General features: G+C 39.8%; 1 protein-coding gene across 3 annotated transcripts in view; it reads left to right on the top strand.

The window, feature by feature from the left end:
• SLC23A2 (solute carrier family 23 member 2) overlaps positions 1 to 14361 on the top strand; it is a 52168-nt gene that overhangs the window by 15366 nt on the left and 22441 nt on the right. For 2 of the 3 annotated variants that reach the window (XM_076358738.1, XM_076358739.1), the window contains 2 exons: positions 9200 to 9485; positions 10098 to 10196. In XM_076358738.1, coding sequence (XP_076214853.1) covers positions 9354 to 9485; positions 10098 to 10196 — 231 coding nt within the window. In that variant the 5' untranslated portion in view covers positions 9200 to 9353. Of the gene's footprint in view, positions 1 to 8439; positions 8484 to 9199; positions 9486 to 10097; positions 10197 to 14361 lie in introns of those variants that run through there. The other variant, XM_076358740.1, reaches the window with a different exon arrangement.

The raw sequence follows: 14361 nt of genomic DNA, 5'->3' as shown, positions 1-14361 counted from the left end.
CTCTAAACTTTGGCTTCCTTTTAATTTTTAAAATGGGAGAAATTTATATGAAGTTTAGGTAGTAAAAAAGAGATTTTAAGAATGCTGCATCTTGGTTAGTTTTTGAAAGTTTCTTGAATTCCAAATCTTTTATTAAGTTATGTTAAATGGAAGGGAAACGTTTATTTCAAGACAAGCCTAATAGATCAACTCGGTATAAACTTTTTCAATTGTGTAATCAGGTACTGGTTTTATATTGCTTACTGGACTAAAATTGTTCTCTTTCAGCAAGGAGCGAGTATCTGTTTCAAAACTAGACGTAGGAATGCCTAAGCCTTTGGAAAAGAGCTTCATATTCAGAGTTGAAGAAGTTGGCACATTACCCTGATTTGCTTAATAAATGGAATTTTTCTTAGATGAGTCTCTAATTCACCTTTGTTTTAATGTGATTAAGGTCTTGGGAAAAAAAAGTAGCTTTCATCAAAGTGCCAAGTAGAAGTACAAAGAAAGCTGAGAAAAGAACCAGTGTGTGCTCAGGTTGCTTTCTGAGTGCTGTGAAGGAGCTTAATGAACTGTGTATTAACATCCATAATAATGTGGAGGTATTTGAATTCTTTGATTATTAATGCTCCACAGGGAGACTGTAAGGACTGTGTATTATTAAAAATCAAGGTAATGTGTACCATAAACAGTGAGGGAGGTATACTGAGCTGCAAGTAAGTCTATAAAGTAGTGAGGTGTTTTATAAAGAACAGTGATACACTATTTCATTTTTATTTACTGTGAGCATCATTGCTATCTAGAGAACACTGCAGGTGTCATTTGATATCAGTTGCTTGGTATCAAGCTGTAAAATTGTTATCTCCTAGATTTTGCTTACGCTTCTTTGAAATGTAATCTCATGGCTTCTTCTGTATACTTCTGTCTTGGCCTTCGTTAGGAGTCTGTTAACGCAGACCATTGTGTACGCATTGATGGGATCTCCTATGGAGGGCAGCGCACGTGCTGCACAGAAATTTGGCAGAACTGTTGTCTATTGGAACAATAAAATGAGAGAGTAATGGAGTGAAAGATGAGCGAGGAACGGCTTGACCAATAATGTTTTTGACCAAATGCACCTTCAGGTTGACCTATACTTACTGGAAATACTCATATTTCAGATATTTTTGTTTAGACTCACAGCGTAAATAAGCTCTTCTTTAATAATTTGAGTAAGCAAACATGTAGTTTTTGAAAGCTGTGAGATCCTTTGTTAAACGTCTCATTCAGTTGGATTTAAGTCCTCTTCTCAACAAGCTCATTCACACAGGAAGTTAATGAGATTTAGCTAATGTGCTTTAAATCAACAGAAGGTTTGAGCTGGGCATAACTTTCCTGTGTGTCTTTGTGTAGACATGCCCTAATAACGTTGGTCAGTTGTTAAGACATACTATTCTGGATTGCAGTCAAAATACCAACTACTTAAAAATTCATTAGTGCCTACAAAGAAAGAATATGTTTGCGCTTTGAAGATGTACTTTGAAGTGAAGTGAGAAACTAACTCAGGACCGAAACTTCTTAAAATGACCATCAACTCTTGTTTTTTAAAATCTAAATGTTAGGAAGTTTGAGCATATTTAAAATAGCAGTACTTTGTCTGCTTCTACTGCAGGTAAAGGGAAATGATGTCTTTTTGTGACATGTTGCGTTACGAATTTGAAGTATACTTTTCTTTAAGTGTGGATGTAGTTTGCTCTTGAGTGGAGGGGGAAAATCTCTGTAGCGTTTAAGGACATGGTAGCATTTCAGTGCAATTTCATTTCATGGGAAGGAATTCTGGGTGCAAGAGGCGCCTGGTAAAGACAAATCACAAGTATTGTTCAGACCAAAGAGGCTCAGTTTCAAAATAGCCTGAGGAAAAGCTCTACTTAAGACTAAAGCAGGAAGATGGTTTTTACATGTAGCAACAGAAGATGAAGCGCGGGTGCTGTGCAGCTTTTTTCACATCTGTAAGATGGCCAAAATCCCCTGGAAGGTGGAAAAAATGCCTTTTGGGCACACCTACGTATCTGGAACAGTTTGTGGGGTAGAGGACCTCGCGAGCGCCATATCCAGGTACCGATCTGGAGATGCAATACTTGTGGCCAGCACTGTGAAGCAGTTGAACTTGTGGCTGTGGGTCTGCAGATAGTACTTTGATTGCATCATGTTAAGTACTTGTTGGGCTTTATTAGCCTCACTGATGAGATACTTGTTGATGAATTCTTTGAAATGGGGAGGACTTTTTTGCTTTGTAGGAAAACATCGAGCAACTTTTGGACAACTTTGAGTAGCAAAGTTGCTAGTCTTTTGATCGCTTGTAATTTGGTCATTAATATTTTAAAACCCCTTGACAATGTATTGTTTAGTTTTTAACAATTTCTCAGAAACAAGTTTCTCAGGCTTACTGTATTTATGCTGTTAAATTGCAGATGTGAACAGCTATGGCAGGCAAGCTGGAGAGTGAAAGGGGGAGTCTTGTTCTAAGGTTCTTTTAGTGTTAAAAATAGCGTAACTCGGGACTTGTGAAAGTGAGGACACATGTAAATACAAACCACAGTGCCTGTGGCTCCCATCTGATGCACGGAAGACAAGGTGTTTCTAACAACAGGAAGAGGAGTCTTTGTTTTTTAATACCTTAATGGCACAAAATCAGTACAGAAGTTTTGTGCAACGGGCTTAACTAAAGCCAATAGCAATCTGCAGAAAGCTGCTGTTCCATAATTAACTGGGAATTGCCTTGCTTTTGTGTTGAATTGTGTGTCTGGCCAGGGATGGCTGTACCCTGTAAGTAAACTTGTCTAATTGGAGCCTCCACAAAATTCCTTAATTGTCTGCATTGCCGGTCTTGAAAGCGCAGAAGCATTCCTGTTTCCCTAATCAGTTTGGTACAGTGTTTTGGTGAAGGGAGTTTCTTTCAAAACTTCCCTGATCTCTTGGCATCCATCCTGCCACCTTCTGCAGCCATCTGCATCTCCCTGGATACTCTCGTGCCGATCCGAGCCGTGCGTCTGCCTGTCCCCCTTCTCGGTGTCTATTGGTGAATGTTGGCTGGCAACCAAACTGTAAGCAGCTCTGTCCCGCAGCATGCAATTTCTCTTTAATATGTCCCTACTCCCGTAGAGTAGTATTAGCTGTTTGGGCTAAATGCACTTTCTTAAACTAAACAAAGTAAATGTGGTGCATTTGTTACTGGCTTAAATTCTTTGTAGCTGTCTGGCGCTACAGGAACTGAGAATTTATCTTTAGTCGCAGTCTACAGCGTGCCCTTTCCAGAAACAGCTCTGCAGTGCTCACAGTATTGGATATGAGCGAGTGAAGTGGATTTTAAAACTGGTTTTATCTTCTGCTCAGACTTGGTACATTTTGACAATAAAATATCCTGACGTGCAGGGAGTCCAGGTCCCTTTCCACATCTCTGTCATGCGTCTGTTGCCAAAAATATAATCTCAGACGTAGAGGATGCCTTGATTTGTATTTAAACGCATTGTGTGCTTGAGTTTCAGAGATGCCAAACACTTGCAACTGCCATTGGAGGTGGTGGAACTCCAGATGTACGGCTGCAGTTCAGGTTATTCATCTTAAGTGTTTCGAATTTATTTAGAATTTAGATGAAGCTAACGTCGGTTGATGTAAGGTTGGACAACTTCTGGCTGAGCGTCATCTCTGCTTGCAGGAGAAAGTTGTTGTTATTCACATGAGTCTGACAGCTAATTACAAATAATAAATTGAAGATTATAATTAAGCTGTCACCTTAATTTGATTCTAATCTCCTTAGTGTATGCAACAAACTGAGCTCTCTTGGCTCTTCAGCCATCTGTAAAAGCCAGAAAGGTCCTGGGCTGGATCTGACGTTGTTCCTTCCTCGGGGTGGTGCGATACATGCTTACCAGGTGGCATACCTACATTAGTGTTCCTGGGAGTTTTTACATCAGTACGCTCTAAAGAACGTGCTGTTTCATCGCCAGCTTGTTCTATAACCACGCCTGTTGTGCTTCCTTTACAAGTATTTCCCTTGCACGGCAGGGTAGGGCCACTGAATGTAGGTCAGTTCCTGATTTTCCATGGCGGAGGTGGAGAAGAGAGGGCCACAGGCGCTGATTAACTAGTTAATTCTGTTTGACACTTCTACCATGCTAAGAGGTAGGAGGGGATACACTGACCTTTCAGACTAGCTAGGATTCTCCTTTCAACTTTTTCACCAGCTGGTTTACTTGTGTCCTAGACCTCCTCCAGCAGAACTTAGTGTTTGAGGGAAAGGAATACGGCAAACCGCAACTATAAGGTTAGCCAATTTCCATTTGTCTTTGCAGACAGTTCTGCCACTTTATAGAGTGGTAAAACATTTGTGATTGTCCAGCAGCTTCTGGTTGCGGCTGTGGTTTTAGGAGACCTGGTACCAGTTCTAAAATGCTGCGGCCCCATCATGCAAAGCAGTAAATCAGGCCGCTTAAGTTGTGTTCAAACTTTGTGCCCATTGCTCATGTTTATCTGCTCAGCTAGCTTTATGCTGGGTCAGCTGTCTCGTGTCCTCTCAAAGCAGCTGCACAAATCAATATGGAAAGTCTAAAGTGTTTTGGCTAACATCTTTATTTGGTGGGCCTGGCTCAGCTGATAGAAATTTGAGATCCATTTGGAATTTGGAAAGACCCTCATGGTTTTAGAAAGTTTTTGTTTTGAGTTTGGCAAATAAGGAAATACATAGAGCTGCTTCCCTCTTAAAGCTTCTGGGGAAAAAAGCCTGCATCGTTCTTACACTTTGCAAAAACAGTAATTTTCAGAGTTGAAAGTCATCGTGACAATCATGGGGGAACCTGAGGTCCAGACTAAGCTTCTTCCAAAGGGCTAACCTCTAGGTCTGCTTATTGTGAATGCGGGGCAATGAGCTTTATATCAATATATCCTGAACACATTATATCCTGAAGCATTGCTTCCCAGTTCTGGTGCTGCCAGTCTGACAGCACCTGACAAATTGTTGACTCTTCTAATGGATGTTTAAAAAAACCACCCCGAACAAACAGAAAAGTCCCAACAACCTATTGCCCCAAGCATGTTGCAGTCTGGAGGTCAGATTGTTTTTGTTTTCCCCAGTCTTTGCTTTGCCAAGCTCTGGATTCAAATGTTAAAGGCCCTCAAACAGAGCACTGTAGACATGAATGCCGTCACAGCAAATCTGAATATTTTTTTTTTTATTTGTCTTTTGTAGTTGTTACTGGGTATTCTCAGACTAATATGAAAAAGTAAGGAACATTTTTAGTGTGGTTCAGCCAAAAACTGTATCACATGATCCTGCTTTTAAAGAAAAGAATGCATGCAAGGGAGAAGACGTATATATTAAATTGCCTACTCCTTTAATGAGGTTCATGGTCCATTTTTCCTTTCCTTGTTAATAAGCTCTTCATGTATATCTGTATCTTCTGTCCTGCCCAAGTTAACTCCTGAATCTAGTAAGAGATGAGTTTTCAAATTATCTTTTAGACAGACTTGCATGCAGTTTGGTACCTTGTGAAACAGAAGCTTTTCGTGCAGCCTGTCTTGGTATATGGGCAGATTTCTCTGTAGGAAAACCTTTGTTGTATACTTCAGTGAATGTTTTTATTTGTGGTAGAGGTTCCAGAGTAATGACTTGCAGGCAGAAACTACAGGAAGAAAAAGAAAAGTACGTTTAATTACAGTCTTGCGTTGTACATCTCCATCTTTGATGGTTTTTATCTTTTTTTCTTTCAGTGAACTTTGAAACGCATTGTAACTTGTTTAAACAAAATCGGAGCTCCCTTGGTAAAACAGAAAATGTAGTATTAGTAGTCATGAAAATGCAAAGTGTAAAAACTACCATGTTGTGTCAAACCAGACACTGCCATAGCTTTCTGTCCTGTCCCAATGGTACCAAATCTGGAAGAAGATCTGTGTGTCGGAGAAAAGGCAAGCGTGTGGAAGATGCAGAGTGGCCTTTCCCTGGCTAGGAGGGTTTTCCTCTTGTGAACTTGCACCTGGAGTATCCCCCTGCAGTAGGCTATTTGTCTGGATACTAATCTTATCTAAAGCATTGTAAACCCATGTCAGCTTTTGGCCTTCCTGGGTTAACCATGTATGAACACCGAAGATAATTTGTATAGAAAGAGATGAACGTTAATCAATATCCTGGTGGAAGTTTCACTTCTAGTCTTTCCATTTCATCCAAGGCGACAGATAGTTCAGTGTACTCCATGTACCTAGCTGATGTTGAAAGAGTTTTATTTCTTTTTACATGACTTTTCAGCTTCTGATGAGTTAGGTTTGTTACGGAGGGCTATAAAATGTCTGAGTCATCTTGTTTAGCTATGCTCAGTTGGTGGGATAAGAGGTCTGATAAAGAAGGATGGTATCTTTCAGATAACCTGATCTCCTGCTGCCTAAAGATTTCTGCTTCAATTTGACGCTTCTGATTGCACAATAAAAGTATTCTGAAAATCTCTGATTATCATCTGTGCCATTAAGTGCAAGTTTAATTGCTAAGTAGAAGCAAGAAGAGCTTGGAAATTTGTTCTTGTTTTCCTTGGACCGCCTGCCCCGACACATGTAGTGGAAGTGTTTGTGTGCATGTATATATGTGTACACAAACACACGCTCCCTCTCTCTAGGAAAAGTAGCACATGAGGCTTTTTTTTGCCTGTTAATTTGGAGTCACTTGTTCGTCATCATCTGAGAACCCTCATCCAAACACTATCATTCTAGCTGTTGTGTTTCAGCTTGCAAGAATTAATACAAGGCACAGCTTATTTGCGTGCTCTCCTGATGTAATTCTCAAGAACAATTCCCGAGGAATGATCACGTCTCCTTTGAGAAGATAGCAGTCTTACTGTTTTGCAATGCGAAGTGAATAGGATTATATGGTCTTTCCTTTTGCATCGGTGGAGATGCTAGTTAATGCTAACTAAGAAGCTTATCGTGCCAGAATACCTTAAACCAGATCTCCTGAATGGCAGGTTTCCTGCTGGTGTAACTCTTACACTGGTGTTTTATTGGCATGGCTGCATTTGTTAGGGAGGTGTAATTCTGCTCTTTCCCTTTTCCTTTCCAATCTGAGATGATAAAGCTGCCAGAGTAAACTACGCCTGTCTCCATCACTGATTTTCTTGGAGAATAAAATATGTCTACATTGACAGAAAAAGGCAAATTCTTTTCTTTTCTTTTTTTTCTTTTTTTTTTGTGTGCTTAAAAAAAATTCCTCGTGCTTCTACAGTAAAAGCAAACAAAACCCCTCAAAAAAACCCCTCACCCAGACACCTCCACTGCCCCCCAAACCTTAAACTAGTATCTGTCTCTTCCTCCTCTCTAACCTGTTCACATCACCTCTCAGACCTGCATAGGCAGCTTTGAGATGAACGTTCCTATAAAGATTTGAGGAGGCATCGCCAGTTATCTGTGCACAAACTCAGAAACAGACAAACTAATTTAACGTTGCTGTTCATGTCTGGAGATTTGCGCTTTTGAAGGGAAAGTCTGTGGTTATTGTAAAAATGGGAATGCCTTTTTTTCAGAATGGCATGACAGTGAGTACTCAAACTAGTCTTCTCCTTTAGTCTTAAGTGCAAGTGAGAAATAATTATGCTATCTTAATATTTACTTTAAGAAACAAGTCTTAATTAAACCCTTATTTGAAGGCACTACTTTCCATTCCATTTTGATTTAATTAGTAGTGCTTCAAGGGTATCTCAGTGCCCAAGTAGTATTTCTTATGTACGTATGTTTTCTCTCTTGAAAAGTTACATTGCTGTGAAAGATTAATATCTCTTTCACCTGAAGTAACCAGAATTTTCTAGCAAATGGGCAATTAACAGCTATTAAGAGGTTCTAAAATATTAGTACTCTGTAATTTTTCAAACAGTCCTAAATTGCCCCTAGCAGAAGGGTCTTTGTCAAGTTTCATTATTATTGCAGTTATAGTAGACAATCAAGCTGCTGGCCATTTTCCTGAGCAGCATTTTGGAAGAGAGGCTTAAGAAAAACCCCAAACGCTACTTTTTTGCTTTCTAATATATACACAACTGTGTTTTTTGAATGTCCCTTAGCTGCATTTCCACCTCTAGCAATTAAGTTGAAAATGTCATTAACTTGCTTTTGAAGTAACGCCAGTGTGCAGTGGGTTTTGCTGCTTGATTGTGTTCCTGGTTTTGCAGAAAATTTCACTTGACATGATTTTTAAAAGCCTATTTTTCAAGTTCTGTCATGTGCTTTCACCTGTAGCTTAGCTTGTTTCATCCACAGCTGTCTGCAGCTGCACTTTCTTTTTTGAAGCTCAGTAACCACAAGTTGCAAACCTTGGTTTGTTCCAGAATTTTCTATGCTGTCCTGTGGGAAGTTTAGGTTCAAATCTGTTAATTCACGTTCCATAGTCTTGGAAATGGAAAAAGTGTGGATGGCCATGGACTGGCAGGACTAATTCAAGGAGCAAATGTGGGAAAACTGTACTGTAGTGACCCATCTGGGAAAACAAAAGAGAACCAGTAAGTTGTACGATCTTTCCTGTTCCTGTGCCAAAATAGTCATACTAATTAAAATGCACCGTTTTATCCTGAAGCAGTTGCTTCAACATCATCAGGCAAATTACTTTGAACATCCCTCACGCAACTGGGATAATTTCGGGTAAGGGTGTTCAGCAGAAAGGGCTGTTTCTGTCTGTCTGAAATAGGCTCACTGAAAGTCAGGTGTGCTTTACTGTCCATCTAGTCTAAGCTTCCTGGATGCTTTTTATGTAAAAATAAGTTGGTTTAAAAGGAAGGAATTAGTTATACAGAGGTGAACTTGGGAGTAGGTCTACAAATTTACTCTTTGAAGAAGCACAAGTATTGTTTGCAACGGATGTTCAAATAGCAAGCTGTTCTACATCGCTGCATAGCTGGAGTACAGGCGTACTTTGTTCCCAAAAAGTTCTGTGGAAATGACTGTGAAATTGAAACAAAACCAAAGTTTCAATATACTGCTACTAATTGAAGACCACAAGAAAAGAATGAGAGAATAATCACAGTATTCCCATCCTGAAAGAATTTAAAATACTGTCAGCTTTGTCTTTAAATGGTAATCTGCTAATTATCAAATCAAAAAGGAATGATAACAGTTGGTGAGTCATGAGCGTGAAAGGGAATCAAGGCTGCGGGGCATGTGTGTTTGTACATATGTCTTAAATTAATTTTTTCTTGATTACTTATCTCTTCAATTCTAGGTGCCATTGATGCTAACGATACTTAAAAAAGCAACCCTAATGTCCCAGCTGGATTACTGAGCACTTTTGTGATTCCTGGAGGTGCTGCTGTTTAAATAAGAAATTGTCCTTAGTGCTTGGCCTGTCATCCCAGAAGCATCTGCTTGGGTACTGTATGCAAGTCCTTGACATTCTGGAAACGATGGGGATTGGTAAGAATACCACTTCGAAATCAGTGGAGGCGGGAGGCTCAACAGAAGGCAAATATGAGGATGAATCTAAACATCCCACTTTTTTCACCCTGCCTGTAAGTAACACCTTCAGGTACTACATAGTCAAGCTCAGTGTGAATCAGTGAATAATGCTTTGTTCTAACCATGTTGCCTTTGTACAACCATGTTGTACAAAACCTTTATTTCCACAAGTAGTTAGTAAAACCTCTTTTGCCACTTGTTACTGTTCATATATAAACACGGTCAGTTATGTTGTAATTAACTGTCCTACTGCAGAATGCACCAGCCCCTGGTATGTCCCGAGTTGCTTGACTAAGAGTAGCAGCAACAGCAAGGAAACACTTGTCTTCTTTTACTTACTCAGATTTTCAGTTGTATCATTCTGTTGTATGTGTCTGCCTGTTAAGAACTCTTCCAGTCAGTCTGCTGCTGGTTTCCCGCCACCCTCTGTTGACACTGTCCAGGCTTTGAGGAGCTGTATGTGATGTCTTTCACGTTTCTGTCTATTCCTAGACCTGCTGTTATAGAAATGATTGCTTGCCGTGCTTGTAACGTTTTCTGACAAAATGTCAAAGGCTTGACAAGATGTCAAGTGCCAAGGGAGAAAACGGAGCGACATGAGGTATGATTGCAGAGAAAATGTGTATTTTAAGAGCTTGTGTTTCTTTTTTTGTTTTATTTTTAAGGTCGTGATAAATGGTGGAGCAACATCCAGCGGTGATCAGGATACAGAAGACACAGAGTTGATGGCCATCTATACTACAGAAAATGGCATAGCAGAAAAGGTATGTGGTGGTATCCTTCTGGGTGAGAACCTGTTCTTGCTTTTTCAGTTCTATTATTTGTCCACACTAGTTTTACTTGACTGGGAGATTTTCTTTCTCTAATCAAACATGCTGACTTGCAGATTCAGATCAGGCTTGGGGGAGTTCTGTCCTCATGACTCTTCTGGTCACACATTTTAGTTGCAGAACGTGGGGAATGACTTAGCAAATGTTAGAAGCTGTTAATGCACTTTGACCTGCCACCGAGATTCATAATATGCAATTTTCCGATTTCTTCATTTCCATTGCCCTTTTGCATGGTTTCCCTGATAAGGTCCTTCTGTTCTGTTCTTCAGTTCTTAATTTTTTATGCATTTAGTCAAGTAAACTGGTGGTGTTGAGCACCTTCAAAAGTGGGATCTTTCCCACTTTCTTTCCCACTTTCTTCCAAGCTCCAACCTCATAAACCTAATTTTTCTAATCCTTTTTTCAAGTAAGGGGCTGCTTATTATTTAGCGACAGCTTTGTCAACGAAGTTCAGGTCTTTCATAAAAACCCTTGAACATTTTTCCTTAGGATAATGATGATTGTATCTTAGCTGTTCAGAAAGACCCAGTTGAGGCTTCAAAGGAGACCAATTTTGTTGTGATTTTTCCAGCTTTTTTCTCAATTCCATCGTTCCTCAAGCCTGTTCAGTAACAATCTTGCAAGAAGAGACAGTGTGAATCTAAGCTTTTGTTTAAAATAAGGAAGAGGATTACAGTAAATCTGAACAGCACCTTCTTCTGAAATGTTTATATCTAATTGGCTTTGTGGTTAAGCCTTATCTCCAAAAAGCCTCAATTTGACCAGATTTTTCAAATGTCCTAATTGAAACAAGAACAAAACTCTCTTGGTTCCAAGCAAGTGCAACATGGTGCTCATTTCTTTGAGGCTGTAACTTTTGTTGGGGCAAGGATGATACCAAAGGGTGTAGTTAAGGTTTTCTAACTCGGACATCAAAATTCACTTCTGAATTTCAGATTTAAAATGTACCCTAAACAGGTGATTCTGACAGAGGTCTTTTAGTGTTACATTTTAAAAGAATGTTATGAATGCGATGATGTGCCTTTGTGTACTCCCTCTCTTACAGATAGTCTGCCTGTATGTCTCGAATACATCTCTACTACCATCTTGATCATGCTGATATTTTAATGGACAAATTTTGGCAACTGTTGACATGCATGTCTGTGGCTGATTTTTGCATCATGCTCAGACTAGCGTGGAGAGAGACAATCTGATAAAAGCCTTGAGCAAAAGGTGTTGGGAAGAAATTGTGCAACTAAGATTAGCAATCTCTAGACGCGAAAGCATGTCTTCATGGCCTGTTTTTACCAAACGTATATTTTTCTCCCTTCCACTTGATCCATGTGATCAGAACTGTAAACGATGGATGAGAAGAGACCATGAGCTTTTACTCAACCAAATCTGCTTGGGTTAAAGCTTTGCTGTGGCTTACAATGAATGAACAGTGAAAGGAGGGGCTGTAGCAATTAACAGCCTCATGTATTAAGATAGTATTTCTGGTAATCTAGGCAAACCTTCTGCTTTTCACTTAAAGTAAGTGTGTGCATGAAGCATGTTTGTTCTTGGCTTTTCATTCCTCTTGAGAGATCATTCACCAAAAAAGCAAACGAATGACCTTGAACAAAAAGCCTTTAACAAAGAGGACTGAAATGTACTTAATTGCTGGAGGATGCTCATTGCTTACATTGTCTCGCAATATTTGTTAGCTGAAACAATAAACTATTAGCCCAGATGAGAAATAACTGTATTGCTGCATCCCTATAAAATAAACAATACTATGTTGCTTACTGCTTAATAGAATTAATTTGAACATGTTGTCAGCTCTTTATTCAAGGTATTTCTCTAAAGGCCTTATTCCCCACAGTTAATCAGTTTTCTTTTGGTCCTTCCCACTGGTACTTGATAACAGAGCCTTCATCTTGCACTGTTGTTGGTGTTTGGTTCTTTGGATTTTGGGGTGGGTTTGTTGGTTTGTTCCCTCCCCCTTCATTTTTGCTCCACCTTTATCTCTTGTCTCATTTTTTTCCCCTGTTTGTACTTATTCTGTGCTTTTGTTCATTTTTGTGTTGTCCCCCCTTTGGCCAATTAAAAATAGAAAAAAAAAAAAAAAAAGAATTAGTCTCTGATCAGTATCTCATTCAAAAAGGCGCAGTTCATTCCCAGCAGTTCCCTACAGCATGCTATGGCATACTTGGCAAGCACCAGTACGTAGTCAGTGTACTCAACCAGCAGGCACACGCTCGAGATATGAAAGGGCCAGTGACTACCCAGTCTCTTACCCAGACTTACTGGCAGGACCTAGTTCTCAAATTTCTCATTGTTCTGTCTTGGTCTCTTTTATGGTGGTTCCCTTTAGCCATTATCTGCTAAAGGTTTGATGAAGGTGAAACCTTCCTCTTCCGAAGCAGAGTAAGTCTGGCTTTTGGAAGGAATGAGGAGTATCCTGGATTTTTTTTATCTGACCACTTTGCTGTGTAGGACAGACACTGCTATGACAATTACGCCTTAAAGTTTGAAATTCTTTTGTTAGAAGACCTATAAACTTCACTTTCTAAAGGAGAGCTTAAATTGGTTAGCAGTTGTTGTTCTGTGCCCAAAGAGAGCTTTCTACGTGCCGTGGACGAGTTGACTTGTTCCTAGGCCTGGTGCCTGCTGACCTTTTTGTTCTTTGCAGACAAATGTAGGCATAAATGTAATCACAAATGAAAAGCTCTGAAAGGACTAATAAACTTGCTGCGTGTGCCATGGTCTTCCTGGTAGAAACAGGTCATCATTTCTGATTTTTGCTGCCCAAAGAAGATGGGGAAATATGTATGATGTAATATAATGTAATATAATAGATGGGCAGGTGGAAAAGTTAAGGAATGTACTTGATGCAACCTCATCAGTCCTGTGAAGAAAAATTAGTGTTCGGCACTAAGTGGAACATTTAGGTGGCTACTGGATATTGGTCTGGCAAAGTTAGAAAAGCTAGAAAAGAGGCCAAAAGATGGGTTTTCAAAAGGCAGGGGCCAAAGCAAGAGCCACCAATCTACACAAATCACTTATTGGATTTTTAGAAAACCTGGTAGCCTGTGTGGGAACATCATGAACTTTGAAAATCCCATTTCTGTCCATCCTTGGAAGGAGTAATGCAGGTTGTTCAGTGCATGGTGATAGGTCTTTTCACACTGCAGCCGCGTGGGGAACTATCCACAGTTTGTTCTCCTAAATCTGTGCTGCTATTTGGGTGGCTTCAGCAAGCTAATGTTGACGTGATTCATGAAGCAAACAGTTAATTTCTTCTGTTACCTCTCTGTTCCTACCTCATGGGCAGATGTTGTAACCATTCTTACTCTTCCTTCATGGCCTGCCTCTCTTTAAGTGTATGATGACCTCTTAGTCAAAATGTTGAATAAACAGGCGGTATCACTGGTGAGCAAAGTTCTCAGGTGGAGCATATGTTGCAGTGAAATTGGGGGGAGGTGAGGCAATTGTACATACATATTTATTTATTTTTTATTATATATGTGTGTGTGTGTGTGTAGTCTCTGGGGAAAGGTTAACAAAACTGCTTTGTAACAACAGAAAGCATCACAGGGGTGATGCTCTGGGTGAATCTTTGTTTTCCTGAGCAAGTTCTTGGAAGAAGAACTTTTTCCTAAGTTCCAGTTAGAGACACGTACGGGTTTACTGCTGCTCAGTGCTCTCTCTCCAGTATGAAGCTCTAAAACTCAAGTTCCTGATTTTTTTTGTTTGTTGTTTTTTAGAGAATCGGGTCAGGAGAGCGGTCTTTCATTTTTCAGTCAATGAAAAAATTACATCGGTGCTGCAAATTGGCAAGATGAGTTGTGCGGTGAACAATTTCCCTTATTCCTCTATTTAGGGCCTGTACCTTATTTAAACTAACCCTGGTGAGCAGATAGCTTGGTGCTTAACGTTGTTTAAAAGAGTTTTCTGAAATTAGTGTTTCTGTATTTTGCTTTTCCACTGTAACACCCTCGATCTTTCCATAGCGGTGTGGTCATTTACACTCCCTGAATTTGAATTAACCCAGTGGCATTTGTTTTCCCGACAGAAATTGGAGGTAAGAGGGAAGTACCATGGGTCAGTTTGGCTTCCCTGACCTTTTAGATGATAA

The sequence above is a fragment of the Aptenodytes patagonicus genome, chromosome 24, assembly GCF_965638725.1.
Source record: "Aptenodytes patagonicus chromosome 24, bAptPat1.pri.cur, whole genome shotgun sequence".
Lineage (NCBI taxonomy): Eukaryota > Metazoa > Chordata > Aves > Sphenisciformes > Spheniscidae > Aptenodytes > Aptenodytes patagonicus.
Note: the sequence above shows the minus strand (reverse complement) of the source record. Positions and strands in the feature narration are given on the sequence as shown.